This window comes from Alternaria ventricosa, assembly GCF_023758065.1.
Source record: "Alternaria ventricosa strain BMP 2768 chromosome Unknown scaffold_1, whole genome shotgun sequence".
NCBI lineage: Eukaryota > Fungi > Ascomycota > Dothideomycetes > Pleosporales > Pleosporaceae > Alternaria > Alternaria ventricosa.
The window spans coordinates 2,281,654-2,300,463 of NW_026055681.1; the positions used below are offsets into that span (position 1 = coordinate 2,281,654).

At 51.9% G+C, this 18,810-nt stretch overlaps 8 protein-coding genes across 8 annotated transcripts; 6 read left to right on the plus strand and 2 right to left on the minus strand.

Annotated features, from left to right (window-relative positions):
• Positions 1 to 128: 128 nt before the first annotated feature.
• Positions 129 to 1,004, plus strand: J4E93_000792 (uncharacterized protein; the record flags this gene model as incomplete). Its single annotated transcript, XM_049338750.1, has 1 exon — positions 129 to 1,004. The coding sequence occupies one exon, from the start codon at positions 129 to 131 to the stop codon at positions 1,002 to 1,004; it is 876 nt and encodes a 291-aa protein (XP_049204635.1).
• Positions 1,005 to 2,355: 1,351 nt separating this feature from the next.
• J4E93_000793 (uncharacterized protein) lies at positions 2,356 to 3,934 on the minus strand (the record flags this gene model as incomplete). Its single annotated transcript, XM_049338751.1, has 2 exons — positions 2,356 to 3,235; positions 3,288 to 3,934. The coding sequence occupies 2 exons, from the start codon at positions 3,932 to 3,934 to the stop codon at positions 2,356 to 2,358; spliced, it is 1,527 nt and encodes a 508-aa protein (XP_049204636.1).
• A 333-nt stretch (positions 3,935 to 4,267) lies between these two features.
• On the plus strand, positions 4,268 to 5,082 carry J4E93_000794 (uncharacterized protein; the record flags this gene model as incomplete). The annotated part of the gene is made up of 2 exons (XM_049338752.1): positions 4,268 to 4,469; positions 4,520 to 5,082. The coding sequence occupies 2 exons, from the start codon at positions 4,268 to 4,270 to the stop codon at positions 5,080 to 5,082; spliced, it is 765 nt and encodes a 254-aa protein (XP_049204637.1).
• Positions 5,083 to 5,211: 129 nt separating this feature from the next.
• On the minus strand, positions 5,212 to 5,638 carry J4E93_000795 (uncharacterized protein; the record flags this gene model as incomplete). The annotated part of the gene is made up of 3 exons (XM_049338753.1): positions 5,212 to 5,379; positions 5,469 to 5,537; positions 5,591 to 5,638. 3 exons carry the CDS (start codon positions 5,636 to 5,638, stop codon positions 5,212 to 5,214), a joined length of 285 nt encoding a protein of 94 aa, XP_049204638.1.
• A 436-nt stretch (positions 5,639 to 6,074) lies between these two features.
• On the plus strand, positions 6,075 to 8,453 carry J4E93_000796 (uncharacterized protein; the record flags this gene model as incomplete). The annotated part of the gene is made up of 4 exons (XM_049338754.1): positions 6,075 to 6,264; positions 6,311 to 6,442; positions 6,497 to 6,610; positions 6,658 to 8,453. The coding sequence occupies 4 exons, from the start codon at positions 6,075 to 6,077 to the stop codon at positions 8,451 to 8,453; spliced, it is 2,232 nt and encodes a 743-aa protein (XP_049204639.1).
• A 561-nt stretch (positions 8,454 to 9,014) lies between these two features.
• Positions 9,015 to 9,401, plus strand: J4E93_000797 (uncharacterized protein; the record flags this gene model as incomplete). Its single annotated transcript, XM_049338755.1, has 2 exons — positions 9,015 to 9,102; positions 9,253 to 9,401. The coding sequence occupies 2 exons, from the start codon at positions 9,015 to 9,017 to the stop codon at positions 9,399 to 9,401; spliced, it is 237 nt and encodes a 78-aa protein (XP_049204640.1).
• Positions 9,402 to 10,337: 936 nt separating this feature from the next.
• J4E93_000798 (uncharacterized protein) lies at positions 10,338 to 13,597 on the plus strand (the record flags this gene model as incomplete). The annotated part of the gene is made up of 8 exons (XM_049338756.1): positions 10,338 to 10,428; positions 10,480 to 10,567; positions 10,622 to 10,635; positions 10,693 to 10,736; positions 10,786 to 11,075; positions 11,122 to 11,456; positions 11,503 to 13,445; positions 13,496 to 13,597. 8 exons carry the CDS (start codon positions 10,338 to 10,340, stop codon positions 13,595 to 13,597), a joined length of 2,907 nt encoding a protein of 968 aa, XP_049204641.1.
• Positions 13,598 to 14,360: 763 nt separating this feature from the next.
• On the plus strand, positions 14,361 to 15,116 carry J4E93_000799 (uncharacterized protein; the record flags this gene model as incomplete). The annotated part of the gene is made up of 1 exon (XM_049338757.1): positions 14,361 to 15,116. The coding sequence occupies one exon, from the start codon at positions 14,361 to 14,363 to the stop codon at positions 15,114 to 15,116; it is 756 nt and encodes a 251-aa protein (XP_049204642.1).
• Between the last annotated feature and the right edge of the window lie 3,694 nt (positions 15,117 to 18,810).

The following is an 18,810-nucleotide window of genomic DNA, read 5'->3' on the forward strand; positions in this document are numbered from 1 at the left end:
CAAGTCGTTTGTCGCTCAGAGAGATTGCCCTTTGATTCAGCGTGACGGTATTGTCCACAAACTTATCAAACTTCCTTGTATAAGTATATGGATGTAGAAGCTGCTATTCCACCTGATCAATATCCAGTATGGTCGAGCCGAAAGCCGGTATCGAGCGTCTTGCACGCGAGACCCGTCAGAGAATTTACGACTACATATTCAGCGATACCGGAGATCAGACCATCAAGGTGACATTAGATCAGCACAACAAGCTCCGCTTCGAGAATGGCAACACGATCTTTGACCTTGTCCTGACAAGGAAGATCTTTGCAGAGGAAGTCTTACCCTATCTGTTTCAATACATCACTTTCGCATTAACAGACGATCTGCGTACCTGCAGCCCCATCGTCAAAGCTTTCTTCCATACATTCAAGCCCGATGGGAAGTTTCACGCCAAGAAGATTGCTATAACGTTCTTCACCATCCGCGGTCTCCTCGATCTGGCGCGCATCACGTATCCGTACGCCCTTGGCTCTGGCCAGGGTCACCATGGGGGTACCATTCCTAACGCCCAAATCAACTCATACGTACGCTCAAAGCTGGTGTCAGGGCTTCAATACAACCTTCTGGACATAACATATGTCTTAATAAGAGATCTTGAGTATATATTCCAGCTATTGAACCGGATGCCAGGTCTCAAAAGCCTCAAACTCGGTGTCGACGTCGTTGAGTTTCTAGCCTGCTGTGCCCCGTACGATTCAATGGAACGCCCGCACAATGTCGCTGGCCTTTTCGAACTGGTCAGGCAAGATACGAGTGGCATATGGCCAGCCAGCCACTATATGCTGAGAGCTCTGCGTACAATGAGCGGTATGGGGAGATTGCGCAACGTTGAGTTAAAACTGGATTGGGGTGACTTTGTGTTGAATAGATATCGAGCAGCTGGCGTGGTCTTTGGGCCCCCATGGACGAGTGAAGTGAAACAAGAGATGGAAGAGCGATTCGAGGACATGATTTTCGGGTGAGCTATAGGCTCAGTTGTGTAGAGCCAGAATGAGATTCCCTTGAATCCATGCATGTCTGTACTCAGCAGCAGGAGCATACTGTCAGTCGCTGACGTGCGTTGGCAAACGAATAACACCGACTCCTCGTACAGAGCGAAACCCATCCATGTGGTCTTCCATGTTCCATAACAGACTATCAATACCCCTCCTCCCTCAACCTCTTCCTAACATCCATCAACGCCCTCCCCAAAAGATTCTGTCCCCACCGATACCGATTCCTCTCCGCGTCCTTCTCCGCAAACCCCACGCCCCAAATCCTATCATGCGGACTCGCCTCCACCAACTCCCTCTCTCCAGTAGCTAGCAGCATCTTCCTCAGATTCTCCGCATCCTCGCTAATCGTAAACTTGTGGTAATTCCCTTGAGTCACAATCTCCAGTTTTCCTGTCACCCAGTCAGCATCGCCCTCCTTCTAATATCACATGGAACAACAGGCAGTACGTACGTTCATCCCAAACCTTCTCATCAAACCCGCTAACCATTCGTCCTAGCTCTTTATGCGTCTTCGGATCCGTAGTCTCGAGCATTTCTTTCGCAATGTTTTCGTCGTTGAAGCAACGTGCTTTGTGCACCATCATCCACATTTCGGTTGTGACGTAGGTTTCGTTCTTGAGCGTGAACTTGGACCAGAACCATTGGCAGAGGTAGCCGTTGCCGTCGCGGGGTTGCCAGAAGAAGACGGGTTTGGCGGCGGGTGTGGTGGAGGTGGAAGAGGATGTAGAGACGGAGGGGTGGGGGGTTGTTGTTACGGGCATGGTTGGTGTTAGTTAGTTGTGTAGACGGTGGCCGGTGTGCTGGTGTGCTGTATCGCGTGGGTTGTGGCGATGTGCGGAGAGTATTATCTGCTGTAGGGTTGTGATGGGAGTAGGCTTCGTGCACGGTTTGGGGTCCGGATCTAACATGTATAAAGTTCCGTAGTAATATGACTCAAGCATAGCCGCGCTTTCTCAGGTGCCATTGATGCTTTAGGCACTAGTGGTGGTGTTGTACCATGGCTCGGTGGCAGTTGCGCCCTTTTTCGACATGTGCAGCGGAAGGGCTGAAGGTTATGAATGAGCGAATAATGCATCAACCGTTGCGACTTCTGTATCATGGTAAGAACCGAGTTGCATCAACTCGACTTGCTGCCAGCAACAGCAGAGTAACGCTCACACATTGCCCATATTCAGACTACAGTTGACGAAGACAAAGGACGGTGTTGTTTGAGCTATGTCAACCACAACACACCCTGGCGGATACATTACCCTTACATTTTCAGTACATCAACGTAGAACATGGCGAATACCTTCAGGCCTCATCGAAATACTGCATTCTACTGAGAAAACAATAGAGCTACCATGACCTTCGTAGCCTGGAAAGCGCCCCTAGTACGAACAAGAGAAGCAAAAGTTTGGGGTATCTTCTTAAACGCCGCGCCACCATCGTCTGTCTCGGACCATACTTGCGGAAAGGCAGCCTCGACGCTGACGTCTGACTCCGCCTCGCCTGTCCAGTCGAAACTTATTTGCCAGCTGAGCTTCAGCAAAACGTGCTTGTCTTGCAAAATCAGTGTATCACGACCCAAGTTCCTGCCCAAATCTTTGCGCGAGATGGTGTTCGTGGGCTTGCTTCGCTGCCGTGACTGGGCGTTCTCGGTATCTTCTGTGGTCCGGCCTACGAGTAGATGCGCAAACGCAGTCTCGCACTTGTGCCAGTGTTGTGCCCGCTTCTTCGCAATCTCCCAGTACGAGTCCATAGCCCAAGACGCATTGCCCAGATCTCTCTCCTGCGCTTTCGCACGAACAAAGGCTCCCAGCTCGCGCTCGGCCCACGGCGAGATTCGTAGAAATTGCATTTCGACTATCTCATTCGCTAACACGTCGATGGTGATCGAGACTTGGGCCGTCAACAGCTTTTGTGGACCTGCAATGTCGATGGTATGCTTCTGGTGGACCCGCCGTGATGTTGGGGATATCTTGCCGCGGGGCAGACTGAGTTGTGTAGAGAAATTGAGTGAGGTGAACATCTGGAGGTATGGCAAGGGATCCGCGAGTTCGACTGGGCGATGTGATGGGACGGGCTTTTCCTCTTGTTTCGGGCGCGGTGGAGGAACGGAGAGGGCAGCGAATGGTAGGAATGAACAGAGCAGACTTGATACTGGTGCTAGCTTCTCTAGCTCTGTATCGGTGCCGCTGATATCCGATATGAACTTCCTGGTATTGTGTCAATCACAGTTTGGCTATCATGGGAGCGTTCTGGGCTCACTTGAGACTTTCGCGCTCTGGAGACCGCAGAGAATCTTCAGGCCCGCGACGCTGCTCCTTAACGACTTCTTCGATGCATCTTGACACCTGAGACTCTAACTCTTCTACTTCACGTTGTAGACGCGCCTTTTCCTGTTTCCTTCGCTCAATTTCTGGATCTGGAGGCTGCCTCTTCTGTACCACTTCTTGAGTTATCTCTTCGGTCATGTCTTCCACTGGGCCATCTTCTACCGTCCCTGTGAAATCGTCCGATTGTACCGCTGGCGCTCTCGAACTCGGTGGAGGTTGTTTTACGGGATCTTTGACGCGCGGGGGCCGCTTGCTTGGTGAGGAGAACAGTATTGTTCTGCGCGGTTGCTTTGATGCTGCGCGAATGTCTTGTGATGGTGTGCCTGGGAGTTCTGGCAGGTCGCTCTCGCTGGGTAGTTCTACTTCGGTCTCTTCCCTTCCTCTGGAGCCATTTCTAGCTGGTACAGGTCGGTTTGGGTTGCGCTTCGGAGATGCTGAGAGAAGATTCGGGTAGTTGCGCGCAAGACTGGCTTTGGTAGGCGACGCAAAAGACGGTCGTCGCGGAGGTTTACTCAGAGGACTGGATGCTTGTTCGGTGGGCGAGCTAGTCCTCCTTCGTTTCGCCGGTGGTTCGTTCATGATGTTCGCATATGAGGCTTTCGCAAGATCCTCAACTTCGGCGCGTTTCTGGGGCGCTCTCGTAGTAGAAATATGCTTGGGGTTGAGATAGATGGGCTGGTGGGGTATGCGACGATAACAGTGAATGCGACGCGTCGGCGCGTGTTGTTGCCCTGTCGGCGTTCGCTGCAGCTTTTGCCGACGTTCGGAAAGGCGGCGCAAAATGACGTCGAACCGTCAATCGTTACTTTCAATCAGCTGCGAATTGGCAATCGACAACAGTGGCTAACTTCGACATGTCATAGCGAAGTGACTTGTGTGACTGCTTCGTCTCTTTACAATTTTTCGGGGCCAATGGAACGCATCGCATACTCTGGGCAACTGGCATTGCGCCAGGAGCTCTGCGCTTCGTGCTTGAAGACATGGCGCAGGTCGCGTGCTTTGACAGAGGCAGGGCGGATAGGACTTCAAAATAGCAATCGGATACAGCGTCGCTACAAAGGCTATGTTGCACCAGAAGGCGAACAAGCCAGGCCTATCACCGGCTTCTATGCAGGTTGGACCCTCACCCACATCACCAGCGGTACTCGAACTAACAAGATCCAGACATGCTGAAGAAACCGCTGTCGGAAGCACAGCCACTATCCCACACAACGCCCGAGCCGCCAAAAGAGCCACCGAAGACGCAGAAGGAAGAGACATTTGCAAAAGCCCGTATCGTCTTTGGATCTACCACGGCCTTGGAAGAACGTAAACAGGAAATCATGAAATCGTCCCAGAACGTTGCCGGCGTACTAGTCCCTCCGCGACCCGAAGAACCAGACAACTGCTGCATGTCTGGATGCGTGAACTGTGTATGGGACATGTATCGAGACGAAATGGAAGAGTGGGCCGAGAAGAGCGCTCAAGCAAGGGCGGCGATGCAGGCACAACGGCAGGAAGGAAAAGGCACAGGCAGCATGGTAGCGGGAGACACATCACCGAGTCATGTTGCTACGAGTATGGACGATGACGGCGGTGGCAGTGAAACGAATTGGGACACTGGTTTCGATGATGCGGAGAAAGACAAGTTGTTTGACGATATACCCGTGGGCATTCGGGAGTTTATGAGGACGGAGAAGAAGTTGAAGCAGGCGCAGAAGAAGGCCGAAGCTGCGGCGGCAGCGTGAGCTTCGAACTCGGCAATACCCATACAGTTATCTTGCCATTCAAATACCCATCCATTACATATCTTGTGATATTCCATCCTATGCCCCAAAATGACACCAACTATGCTGCACCCCAATCTTCCATGTCGTCTAATCTTCGCCGACATCCACGCCCTTTGCCTGAAGGTCTTTCCGCGCCTCCGCTATTTGCTGCATGAGCTCCTTGTGCGCGTCCGGTACGTCGTTGAAGGTGAAAACTCCCCAGCCGAGCTTGAAGAGAAGGTATGCGCCGAAAGAGATGAGGGCCCAGAAGGGTAGCTATGGTTTGGTTAGCGGCAGCCCAGTACAATAACAATGGAGATAGTAAAGGTGGTGGGACAAGGCTTTCAAGTAAAGGTAAGACTTACGAAAGGTACAATCTCCTCTTGGATCTTCTGAGGCAGCGGGACGACTTGGAGGAACAGTGAGAGGTAGATCTGTCACATGTTAGCATCCAATCTTGTATATGTAGAGGTAAGGGGCTGCATACGGAGGTGAGGAGCATGCCAATGCTGATGGTCTGCGTGGCGCGCGTCATATTGGCGAATTGGTTGTTGTAAACGGGTTAAACGAGGGTCGGTGGTCGGAAGAAGTGCGGGTGAGGGCGTGATGCTCGACGTTTGTGGTGGTGAATGCACAGTGCCAGATCGCTCAATTGCCGCCAAGGGATCTGTGTCCAGGGGTCCAACGGAACCGGCCAAAGGCAAGGCCAACCGCGCGGTGGGTCGACGCTGCCGCAGGAACTCACCCCGTTTCTTTCCGCATCTGCAAAAAACAAGTGGCTGAACTATTGATTGCACTTTTTCTGGAGTTCTCCTGAAACCAATCCGACTAGTAGCCATCACCTGTACGGCGGCTCCGGACGACTGCGCGTAGCCGTTTCATCCTTGCGCAATCTCTACCGCCACTATGCACTCTTGAGCTTTGCCACGACTTTGAGCGACTGCGTTTCTTCATCTTCACACTTTTGCGATATGCCATTATCCAATGAGGAGCTTGGCGACTATATAGCGTCTTTAGAGCGCCTACTCCAAGCCAACCCTGCAGGCCAGACCGCTGTCCTCACAGGTTACGTGCATAAGCTCGATGCGTTTGCAGCAAGTGGGGACAATGAGGCCATAGAGAAGACCTTGCAGCTGTTTGGGACGGCCGTTGGCGGTCGGAGTATGTTATGCCTCTGTTCAAAGCCAACCCTGCTGACACTGTGTAGAAAGATGGCAGGCCCCGTTCCGCGACAGCGGCATCCTTGCTTATGCTCTCCGTGGCTTGTCTACCGTTCGCCATGAAGATCCCGTAGCAAAGCAATACCTGAGAGTCATTGGCAACTCGGTTGCTGATAATGGTACTGTAATCCGAAGAGTCCTCGTATGACGCAAACAGTCTGACTGGAGTCAAGATACCAACAGAGAGCTCGCCGTGAGAGAGCTCGGAGCCATCGCTGGCTGCCTTCCCTCGCCAGAACTACGCTTGACCACTTTGGCCGTACTTTTCAATCTTTGTAATGACTTTGGTGAGCAATGCCACAGGATCCTCCAGACATGCAGCTCATGCAGATAGAACCCGGCAAAGCTGCAGCGGCCGCCCTCAGACTGGATGCCACAATATGCACATTCCTGGTACTGGACAGGATACCGGAGGCAGCGCTTGATTACGCCACAGATCTGCTGAGCTGGACCACGAGCAACTTGAGCGACGCCCAGTTCAAAGACGAGGTTTCGCTGGAGACATTCAAAAGTCTGCTGAACGTGGCACTGCAATACGATGAAGACCATCATCTGGAGTACGTGGCCATCCTGGTACATTACCTCCAAGACCCAGAGTTCCAGCAAAGGATAGCAACACCGAAACTTCTCGACGACCTTGTCACCCTGATGCTGGAGTTTGAGGCCCGACTGGAGCCAAAGGACATCGAAGCCGTCTTCCAGGAACTCGCGACAAGCAAAAACGCGGATACTACCACATCAGACGAGGCGCAGGTTCTTTTAATGGCTCAACTCATTGGGCTGCTATCTGCCGCTTCAGCAACAGACGTGTTTGCACGAAGCTTCAACATCAGAAGTCCTGTTATCGAGAGGCTGGAAGCAAAGCTCCGCGCGCCTTGGGAGAGCGCATACCCATCTACGATATGCGCTTGTGTCATGGTCGGAAATCTGGCCATGTCTGATGAGGTTTGCATAGACATGGTCAAGATTATGGAACTTCATGTTCGATTGATCGTGATTCTGAAGAAGAGCACTAAGCCTGCCCTTCTTTATGCTGCAGCTGGCTTCATGCGGCATCTTACGTTTCCAGAGGCTAACAGGGCTTTGCTTGCAGATGCCGGACTCATGGAAGCGTGTTGTCGCATGCTCGTACTGGACGATCCTTCAGTTCGAGGCGAGGCGGCAGCTATGCTATGCAAGCTCGTCACTGGTAACTTCTACAACATCGAAAAGGTCATGTACGAGACCGTCGGCCCTGACACAGAAGCCATCGACCCAGACATCTCAGCCGATACCGTAATCTTCTCGCACATTGTGGAGCAGGCCCTTGCTCCCTCCGCACCACTCCCAAGCACTACGATGAAGAACCCAATGATCGAGCTCGGTCGCACTATTGTCGCCATGCTGCGATATCTCGGACGGCCCAACGCCGAAAAAGACGTTGAAGCAGTGCAAATACAGATCTTACAAGTACCCCAGATAGCCAAACCGATCGCCCAACTTGTACGACAGCGCTTCTACCCCGAAGCCCGATCCGAAGGACTACTCGGCCTAGGTCTACTAGCCCAAACACTCGAAGGCGCAGCAGCAATCGCCGAAGAGATAAAAGAGGACAGCGGCCTCCTCGAAACGATCAAAGAGCATGCCAACGCAACAGAAGCAGGTCTCGCGCAGCAATCCCCTTCAACAGCTAGCCGAGACCACCAAAACGCGATTGTGCTGCTCCAGGCGCTGCAGAACAATGCGGTAAGAGAACTCCAAGAAGCCGTCGGGGAAGTACTAAGGACTTCCAGACTGACCAAATGGACGCAATACTCTCGCATTAGACAGTCTCTGTCTAAGCACCAAGGGCGTCGCTCTTCAGGCGACGTCAGCACACTGGGTAGCCCTGGAGGCGCCTCGCCGGGGAGAGTCAGAGAGTTGGCTCGCAGGGCTACTACGGATGCGCCTGGCATGTCGCCAGGAAGGGCGAGGGGGTCTACGCTCGCTAGTGAAACTAATTCTGATGAGCGGCCACGGACTCCTGTGAGGGTTCGGGAGGTTATTGGCGAGATTGAAGAGGTGTCTCCAAAGACGATGATCAAGGAGTCGCCGGCGAGGGAACGGTTAAAGGGTAAAGGCATGAAGCGGACCAATACGGCGCCGCAATGATTTCGATGATGGTTATGTCTTATGTTTTTAGTATCTACTCTACTTCTTCTTAATAATGCACTCTCTACTTATGACAACTATAACTGGTATTGCTGTTGATGTGATGTGATCGAATGTTGTGGTCGCCACTCCGTCTAAACTACATGTTCCGAGTGAGACTCTCACCTAACACCACCTCACGCCACTTACGAACCACCGGACATATCAATCAGATAACCCCCAAACGATCTTCAACAAATGGAAGAGAAGCGAAAAGTAGTGAATAAGCATTGCGGTGGCGTCTGTCAGTTTCCAGCCTCACTCCGCACCATCAGCGTAATCAAGAGTGCTCTGATTGGCCAGTCGAGCCACTCACGTGCATTCTTCCGCTAGCAATCCAGGGTCCATGACATAGTATGTAGAAGGGTAGTTGGGTATAAAGAAGGGCTGTCTGTCGACGTATTGAAGATATCAACGAACTCAAATCTACCAACTCACACACTACTTCTCAATCTTAAATTCGATCTCGCAAACCAACAACTACATCCTCAACTCTACCAATCAACCACCACAACATCCAAGATGGTCTGCTGCGGACGTAACAACGGCACCTGCGTGTGCGCTCAAGAGGCAAAGTGCTCGTGTGGAAAGCAGCCTGCTCTGCAATGCAGTATGTCGCTCCCTTCTTTCCTTCACCTTATGCCCTCTCTCCCTAGTCCGTATACCCAAATATCCACCACCTACCGTCTACCGCCTACCGCCTACCACCCATCCACCCATCCACCTTGTACCTCACACATGTATACTGACGCCTGAACAGCCTGCGACAAAGCCGCCACCGAGAACAAGCTCCCCACCGACTCCTCAGCATGCGCGTGCGGAAAGCGGACAGAAGATGCGTGCAACTGCGGTCGCGCTGAGAACAACGGATCGAGCAGCCTCGAGACCGACTTTACTACTAGCAAGTAGAGAGGTGGATATGGTATGAGGGTTTGAGGCGTATGGGGGTGCGCGTTGGTGTGTAGCATGAGAGGGTGTTTTTGGCGTTTACATGGGACGGTCGAAGGATCGAGGGTATACCTGATATCAGTAAATGATGATTTGAAAGTTCAAACTTGTTCTGTCGTGTCTTGTTTGCTGTGTGAAGATCGGTTTGACGCGTCGTGTTGCGGACGCGCGCGTTCCTCTCTACCTATTCTTATCCTTTTCCTCCCTGCCCATCGTACAATGTCTCCGGACTCATTCTGGAGACTTTTGCGTTCATGGGAAACATGTGTTGTACAATGGACGTCGCCGCTGCCTTCTCGCTCTCTATGTTCATAATCGTGTTGCGGTGGTATCTCAACGATAGCTTGCGGAGCTCGGGGGAGAGCGGCGGCACGGTCGGAGGTGTGTATACAGTAAAATTCAAGGCTATCGCGGCTCTGTTGAAAGGTGCCCTGTTCAAGTACTGTCCAAAATCGGATGCTTGGACCTGCACTTGCCGTAAGGGTCAAGATCGCGATGTCCTGGTCCTACTTTGACTCGCACGGGCAGGAGCTACACGCTAGACCCTGTTTGCTTGGCATCCATGTGTAGAACATCCACTTATTCCCCCCGTCAGTCGTGCATGCAGAGAAACAGCTAGATAGCTTGCCGGGGTGTTGTGCGTCTTCCTTGCTCGTTCCAATTCCATGTCCTGCTCTCGATTGCGCCATAAGCCTGCAGCCAGCGTCTAGAAAGCGCTGACAGGCGCCCCTTTCGCGAACTATCGACCTCCGCTCCGCAGCGCGCACGCCGGCATAAACCCTGCCTCGAGGCCCGTACCGCACCATTCCATAGCGCACCACCACTACCGCCGCCGCATTGTCGGGCTACTTACCAGGTGGGAACCGCCCACCCACCACGTCGTCTACTACCACCAGCATGGCGGCCTCGGTCACTTCCAAGATGGCAGCGAGGGCTGGTGGAGGCCTCTTCAGCCGGGAGCAGTCGGGCAACGTGCCCACGATGCGAGGTACATGACGGCATGCCCACAGCCAACGGACCGAAGCTTACACGCGGACAGGACTGGTCTCATTCATCGCTGATCTGAGGAATGCTCGCGCGAGAGAACTCGAAGAGAAGCGCATCAACAAGGAATTGGCCAACATACGGTGGGTACACGCTGCCGAGTTCTAAGCATTTCCGGAAGGCTAACAGTGCTGCAGGCAAAAGTTCAGAGGTACTTCTCCTTGGATATACCTTTCCACATGACCTGCTCTGACAGAACTCCCCCCAGATGCCGGCCTGAATGGCTATCAGAAGAAGAAATACGTCTGCAAGGTACACACGCCACTCACCGACTCTCCCAACCTCTTGCTGACTCCCGCAGCTCCTCTACATATACATCCTCGGTTGGAACGTCGATTTCGGACATCTCGAAGCGGTCAACCTCATCTCCGCGACCAAGTACTCGGAAAAGCAGATCGGATACCTCGCCGTTACCCTATTCTTACACGAGGAGCACGAACTGCTACACCTGGTCGTTAACAGCATCAGGAAGGACCTGTTGGACCACAATGAGCTCAACAACTGTCTGGCGCTGCATGCGATTGCGAACGTTGGTGGAAAGGAGCTGGGAGAGGCACTAAGCGCCGAGGTTCACAGGCTTCTGATATCACCGTGAGTGGCATGAGATGGGTTTCGGGGCCAAGCTGACGTCGAATAGGGCCTCCAAGGCATTTGTGAAGAAGAAGGCCGCCCTTACACTCCTGCGATTATACCGGAAACACCCTGCGATCGTACAGCACGAATGGGCGGAACGGATAATATCCCTCATGGACGACCCCGACATGGGCGTGGCACTTTCCGTAACCTCGCTGGTCACGGCACTCGTTCAGGACAACACCGAGCAGTACAAGGGAAGCTACATCAAAGCTGCAAACAGGCTGAAGCGGATAGTTGTGGATAACGAGTGTGCCGAAGGCTACTTCTACTACAAGGTGCCATGTCCGTGGATACTGGTCAAGCTGCTCAAGTTGCTGCAGTACTACCCACCTCCTGGTTTGTATCCTCTCCGACTATTGAAGACTCGCACTAACAGAAACAGAGGACTCACATATTCGGAAGTTAATTCGCGAAGCGCTCCAAAAGATCATGGACTCAGCCCTCGAAATGCCCAAGAACGTACAACAGAACAACGCGCAAAACGCCGTCCTCTTCGAAGCGATCAACCTCGTAATCCACCTCGATACAGAGCAAGACTTAATGGTTCAAATATCGCAACGGCTGGGCAAATTCATCGCATCTCGGGAAACCAACGTACGGTATCTAGGACTGGAGGCCATGACGCATCTGGCTGCTCGATCTGAGAACCTCGACCCCATCAAGAAGCACCAGGCAATCATCATCGGATCATTAAGAGACAGGGACATCAGTGTGCGAAGACAAGGTCTGGACTTGCTCTACAGCATGTGCGATCCGACGAATGCGCAAGCGATCGTGAACGAACTCCTACGATACCTACAATCCGCCGACTACGCGATACGGGAAGAGATGGTACTAAAGATTGCGATTCTGACTGAGAAGTACGCTACGGACGTTCAGTGGTACGTAGATATATCGCTACGGCTCATCGCGATGGCCGGAGACCACGTTAGCGACGAAGTCTGGCAACGAGTTATCCAGATCACGACGAACAACGAAGAGCTACAAGTGTACGCTGCGCAAACGATTCTGCAGTACATCAAATCGGACTGTCATGAGACGCTTGTAAAGATTGGTGGATACCTGCTCGGAGAATTCGGCCACTTGATTGCGGATAGCAAAGGATGCAGCCCGATCGAGCAGTTCATGGCGTTGAGCGCAAAGATGCGAGGTTGCTCATCAACAACACGGGCGATACTCTTGTCATGTTACGTCAAGTACGTGAACTTGTTCCCCGAGATCAAGCCTCAGCTTCTTCAAGCTTTCCGCGCCTACAGCCACTCGCTCGACTCCGAACTCCAGCAAAGAGCATGCGAATACCTCACCCTCGCCACAATGCCGACAGACGACCTACTCCGCACCGTATGCGACGAGATGCCTCCTTACCCAGAACGGACGTCAGCGCTGCTCTCGCGGTTACACCAGAAGCACGCCACTACTAGCGATAAGCGAACATGGGTGGTCGGTGGCAAGGATGCAAATGCGGACCTCAAAGAATTCGGTCTTGCAAGGCAGAACACATCTGCTGGTGTCAAGAGAAGCTTCACCGAACCCGTACCAAAGGATGCCAAGACTGGCGCGGCGAATGGCGCCAACGGTATCGCAGCCATCTCAAGCGATTTGGAGGGTCTGGATCTCAACATGGATCTGAGCAAGGCTTCCAAAGCACCAAATCTCGCAAGCGCAGCTCATCTCAGTCCCGACTGGGAGGTTGGTTACACTCGTCTCCTACTTCGGTCAGAAGGCGTCCTCTACGAAGACCAGCAGATACAGATTGGTCTACGGACAGAGTACCGCGGGCAGTTGGGCGCTCTCATCTTTTATTTCACGAACAAGTCACAGTTCTCCATGGGGTCTTTCACCACGACACTCGACAACCGGTCATCGGAAACCTTGAAAACAGACATCAAGGGTCTACCCGACACCTCCATTGCGCCTGAAGGCCAAACGCAGCAAACCATCATGTTCGAATGCAAGAACGTCTTCATCGACCCTCCCACCATTCGTATATCCTACCTCGCCGGAGCTTTACAGGGTCTAACCCTCCAACTCCCCGTCCTCCTACACAAATACATGGAAGGCGCCGAACTCAGCGCAGAAGACTTCTTCAAGCGCTGGAAGCAAATCGGCGGTGCCCCCCGCGAACACCAAAGCATATTCGGTCTGATCAACAAGAACAGAACGATGGACTCTGATTTCGTGCAAAAGGTGGTCAAGGGCTTCAAGTGGGGTATTGTGACGGGTGTGGATCCTAATGGTAAGAACATCGTGGGTGCGACGGTGTTGCATTCGAGTGAGGGCAAGTTTGGATGCTTGTTGAGGCTGGAGCCGAACTTTGAGACACAGGTATGTTGGTGTGCTTTGACAAGGGAGATGAGGATGCTAACGATATGTAGATGTACCGGATTACTATTCGTGCGACTGATGAGTCGGTTCCGCCGGTTCTGGTCAAGGCTATGCAAGACCGCCTCTCGCAGGGTATTGAGGGCATGGCTTGAACCACAGGGCTCCTTGCCTTTCCACCTCTCTACCAACACCAACACTATTCTTACACCATCACCCTCCTGATGTGTACACACCTGGAACCTTTTGTTCATATACTAATGTTTTTGTCTGGGAAACTTTGGACTGCTGAGAGAGAGAGAGCGAAAGAAGTATGTTTGATGGCTGGGCTGGACTGCATATGTAGCGTTCATTCTTGAGGAGAAGGAGGAAAACATTGAGATATGGCGCATACCCTTGTTTCTGGCTCATGTAGCATGATTACATATATATTGGAGCGTTTTTTTGTTTCGTGGAAATTGGGCTTTGATCTTGATGTTTGTGGGTGATGTTGAGAGGTGACGAGGATGATGCTTGAGTGACGCGAATACCTTCAGGGTATGTTTTGCTGTTGCCTTGGAAAAGACGAGCCTCTCCATGTTGCCGTGGCGCACACGAATTCCCGAGGACAAATCATGTATACTTGGTTTCTAGAAATCCTAGAGTCATGCAGTATGTGGTCCAACTGAATGGAGTTGATGTAACTTGAGTTCAGTCATTGGTTCGAAAAGAATGGCTCGACCAATCCACACTCCACGGCACTGCTCTCTTTATCCCCATAGAACAGAACCCAAGTTCTCCTTTTATCTTCAAAGTCAATTATCCCTCTTACAACATCAAATATCGCGAAAACCTCCCATCTCCATCTTCACAAAACTCGCGCCACAAGGAACACCTACGCATTCCTCAACCCCATATCCTCCTCTCCACACCACCAAAATGGCCGAGCGCAAAACCCTCCAGAAGTACTATCCCGCCGACTTTGACCCAGCAAAGCTAGTGCGCTCAAAGAAATCTTCAACTCCCAGCCGCACCGTCGTAAACTTCGCCTGCCCCTTCCGCAGCATGCGCTGCCTCTCCTGTGGCCACTACACCACCAAAGGCAAAGTCTTCCGCAACAGCCCCAAACACATCTCGCCTGAAACATACCTCGGCGTGAGGATCGTTACGCTGCACTGCAAATGTCCTGGCTGTGCCGCACAAATCATCATCGAAACCGACCCCAAAAACATGGACTACAGAATCGTGAGTGGGGCGGTTAGGGGATTTGAGACTTGGAGAGATGATGAGCGCGCTGAAGATACTGAAGAGCAGCGCTTGAATCGTCTTGAAGCTAAGGGGCTTAACGGAGACGATGAGAAAGCGACGTTGGAGACGCTGGAACTGAAGATTGAGGATGCGAGGGTTGAGGTCGCTGTTGCGGATGCGTTGGATGAGATCAGAGCGGCGAATGCACGGAGAGAGGGCTTTGGTAAGGAGTGTAGTCTGGCTACTCTTGCGCTATCGAGGGAAGTTGAGGATGCGGAAGATGCTGAGATTGCGCGGGCTGTTTTTAGGGGGACGAAAAGATGTTCACCGGATCTTGAATCGAGTGGAGAGTCGCTGAATGTGGAGTTCGCGAGGGCTAGGCCGGTGAAGAAGGCGAAGAAGGATTTTGCGAAGACGTTGGGGATTAGGAGGAAGATCGATGTCTAAGTTCTTAGATGGTTTATTGGCACGTTCTCTTAAGAATTCCAAGCTAGTCAATATTATCTGATGCTGCAAATAGATCATGATGGGCATGATCAACACTTTCTCTCTGAGCTGTAGTGTCATCGATATTTCTCCTTCTGAGAGGACTTAATTAGATAGGCACATGACAATCTTAGGATTTCTTAGTCGCTTGTTGTGATATATCATGAGCAGTACTATAGAATGAAGTTAGATTTGCGCACACAGCAATGCAAGTCAGCGGTTGAGTATATGAAGTAAATGTCCTAGCGTTATCCCAGCTTGCACCACACACACACACGCGCACTACAGCACTTCCTCCCGCCTCCATCGCCCTTAGGATTCCGACACATTCCCTCTAAAACGTAAGATAACTTCATAAGTTTGGAGCGTACTCTCCTTGTGCGAAATGTCGGAACAGGTTTCGCTATTTTGGTAGCAACCTCCATATTTCATACTTGACTGCCCAAGTTCGTCCCACTCCATAGCTTACTTCGAACAATCTGCCTATTCCGTCTATACACAGTAAACCCAGCCTATGCCTCCTGAGCTTGTATGGTAACGTTCTTTCTATTTCATATCTGAACATCGAAGTTCCATAGAGCTCCTTGAGTGGAGCCAAGGGCATGATTTCGAGTATGTGGCGGCGAACAGACTTCAGGTTAATCCTGATGCCGTCATCCTGGAGGTGTGGGATCCAAGCCGCTGCCGTCAAACAACATTCATCTCTGATCAAGCATTGCATCCGCGATTCGCGCCAGAAAGACAAATCTTCCTGGTGAAGTTTGGGACTCGATACTGCGGCCTGCCTGTTGAGAAGCTCGAGCAAGATTTCTTGCAGATGCATTGAGTAATCAGGGAACAATCGAAGCGATGGTTCGAGCATGCCCATCATGCCAAATACTCGATCTCGCGAAACCTTGCATTCTGTATACAACATCAATTTTTCAACAGATTTCCAATTCTTTTTTGGAGCTCCTCGACTCTGGTTGATCGTGGAGATCCGACGCCTTCCTTGGGCTTCCAGGTTCCAGGATTTCTCTCTGCCACGTACATCATCCCAGAATCCCCCTAATCTTTGCCAGCCTTGATAGAACACGTCCCATGAGAGTGTCCTCGAGCCAATGTGTATTTGCACAACTCTGCCAAGCACGATCTCTTGGGTAATCCAAAGTCTTGACCAATACGGTAGAGTCACAAACTGGCGCAAAGATGGGATAAACGTACGCAGTTCCTGTTCATTCACACTGATCTTTGGCGGTGGAGACTGACGGGAAAGGACACTCTCATGGATGATCAAGTCCACGAGCTCGTTGCTTCCATCGAATCCGGAACCTAGCCAGGCCTCGACGACGGAGGCTACGTCATAGATATTTGCCATTTGGTTGACCTGGTGGCCCTTTTCGTCATTCTGTCCTTGGTTGATGCATATCTGGTCAATCCAAAACGAAGTCGAGCCAAGGCCTTGCCTCGTCTCCAGGAAGTCGTCGACGCTCTGCCGAACAAAGAGCCAGTCTCGTCTGATCTTCAAGAACTCGTAGAGGTTTTGGCGAATTGAAAGCCAGCCTTGGCATTCCGAACTTGTGACAAGTATATCTTGTGCTGGTAACTCAGGACCCCAAGTATAGGACACCGCGACAAAGCCAATCGTTCCTTGCAAGCAAGCGTTATATGTAGGGCTATCCCGTATTGCGCTGGCGTTACCATGGAGAGCCTCCCACCGAGCTACCTCTACACGATGGCGAGTGAGTGCGTCACTATGTTCACTAAAATCGACGTTCTTCATAATGATGTGAATAGGGCTTAACGAGTCGGACCCCGGCTGGATTATTATGAGGCGTATCTCATTATTTCTGAAGTTCAGTGGAGTGTGCGTGAATCGCACATGCTTAGGTGGCAACTCCATCGCTGGGATAAGGCTGTGCGTGGACGTTCGCTAGGCTGTTGGGATGGCGCGGGCTTTCGTAGGAGCGTATCGCAGGGCACAGAAGTCCAGAATAGCTGTTGATGGCTCGCTCTTTCGAGATATGAGGTGTGCTGCAGACGAGTTCTGTGGTACTGACCGATTTGTAACGTCTGCATCGTGGCGACGTTGGTGTCGCAGCAAAGATCAAGGTTTTGCGATGTTTTGTAGCATCGAGGCGGAGTAAGCCCAGGAGGCTGAGCGCTCTTGGGTGGCCTGAGGCGCGAAAGTGGCTGACCTGAACATGCTTCAGGCTACGGGCTATGCGAGCTTGCAGACCATCATGACTGGCGGGTCAATTCGACACCCTCATAGGGTAAAATGCGTTTATGTGTAAACTGATTACTGTAACGAATATGGTACTCATATTCCCTACGTGATAACGCTGTACCGATGCGCAAGTCGTTCGCTGTCTGTCATTGAGAAAGATGCAGCTTGCGGGAAGAATCTCATTGTTGACCGCCGCCCATGGAAGCTAAGCCAAATGGGGCCTAGCGGTTCATTCTCAGGAAAGAACGCGGGTGTAAGTATACATCCAGCTCTTAAGAACAGCACCATCAACATACGTAAACGTGTGTAAAGAGAGAGTGCTCGTTCGCTTGCCTAATTTTTAGATGATACCAATACTGCTTACCACCACTTTGTACATCCTACTTCTTGCAGTTGTATTCACGTACAGCAGACAAACCATGTTGAAAGTCTTCAATCCATGTGATACGAACGCAAAAAACTTATTTGACAGTGCGAACAATACTGAAGACGAAACGTTCCAAGGGCGACCTTGAAGTGAGCCCCGGCAAGCCCAACTATCAGCTCACCACTGAAGCAACCACTTGCTACAGCACCCCACAGCCTGATGTCGCACAACACCAACCCTCACCTCTCAAGCTCCCTAACACAACATATATTCTCCGACGCAAGCACTGCAAGCAACCCCCATCGCATCCCTCACGTCGTGTGACCAAAGACTCGACAGCAAAAGCCTGGTCTAAGCCGGGTACCTACACCGTGAGCTGCATGGCCAGTGGGTGCCTGGTGCTTGTGGGGCGAAGAGAAGGCATGGGTGTAGGGTGCAAGGTGCTGATGCAGGAAGGGAACTGAGCTTCGAAAAGCTTGGGCTTTGGGCTTTGCGTTGATGATGTGCTTTTGTGAGGGATGGCCGTGCTGGGAGGAGATGCTGATGAGGGCGCGATGACGGAATGTTAGATGGGCCTTGTCGGCGCGTTCGGACTCACGATGCGATGACGAGGCTGAGCTCGTTCTCCCGGGTCCTGGCCCGTACAGCAAAATGATAAGAGTCATACCCTACCGACGAACCTTCGAGCTCTTGCTGCCCAAGACCCGATCTCCGCCCAAACATTCCTTCTTCCTCTCCTTCCTCCGCTACAGACGCAGGAAGCCGACCGTAGAATATACTCGGATAGATGCCTGCGAGCTTCCACAGCAATGAATCCGCCTCGCTAGCACTCCGCAGATCCATGTTTCCTCGCTGCATCCTCGTTTTCCTTCGTACGAGCTCGCGGGTACGGTAGCTAGCTCCCCATGCCATGCCATGCGGGCATCCCAGCGTCGGGCATCGCCTACGTGCGTTCTATATGCGTTCTGCCTAGGAGGCGAAGTCGACGATAATAGCGTTCCGAAGTCTGGATATCGCGCTACCTGGTTCATGCATGTTCGCAGCAAGGTAAGGTTTGGAGAGTCAAAGACATTGTAGCG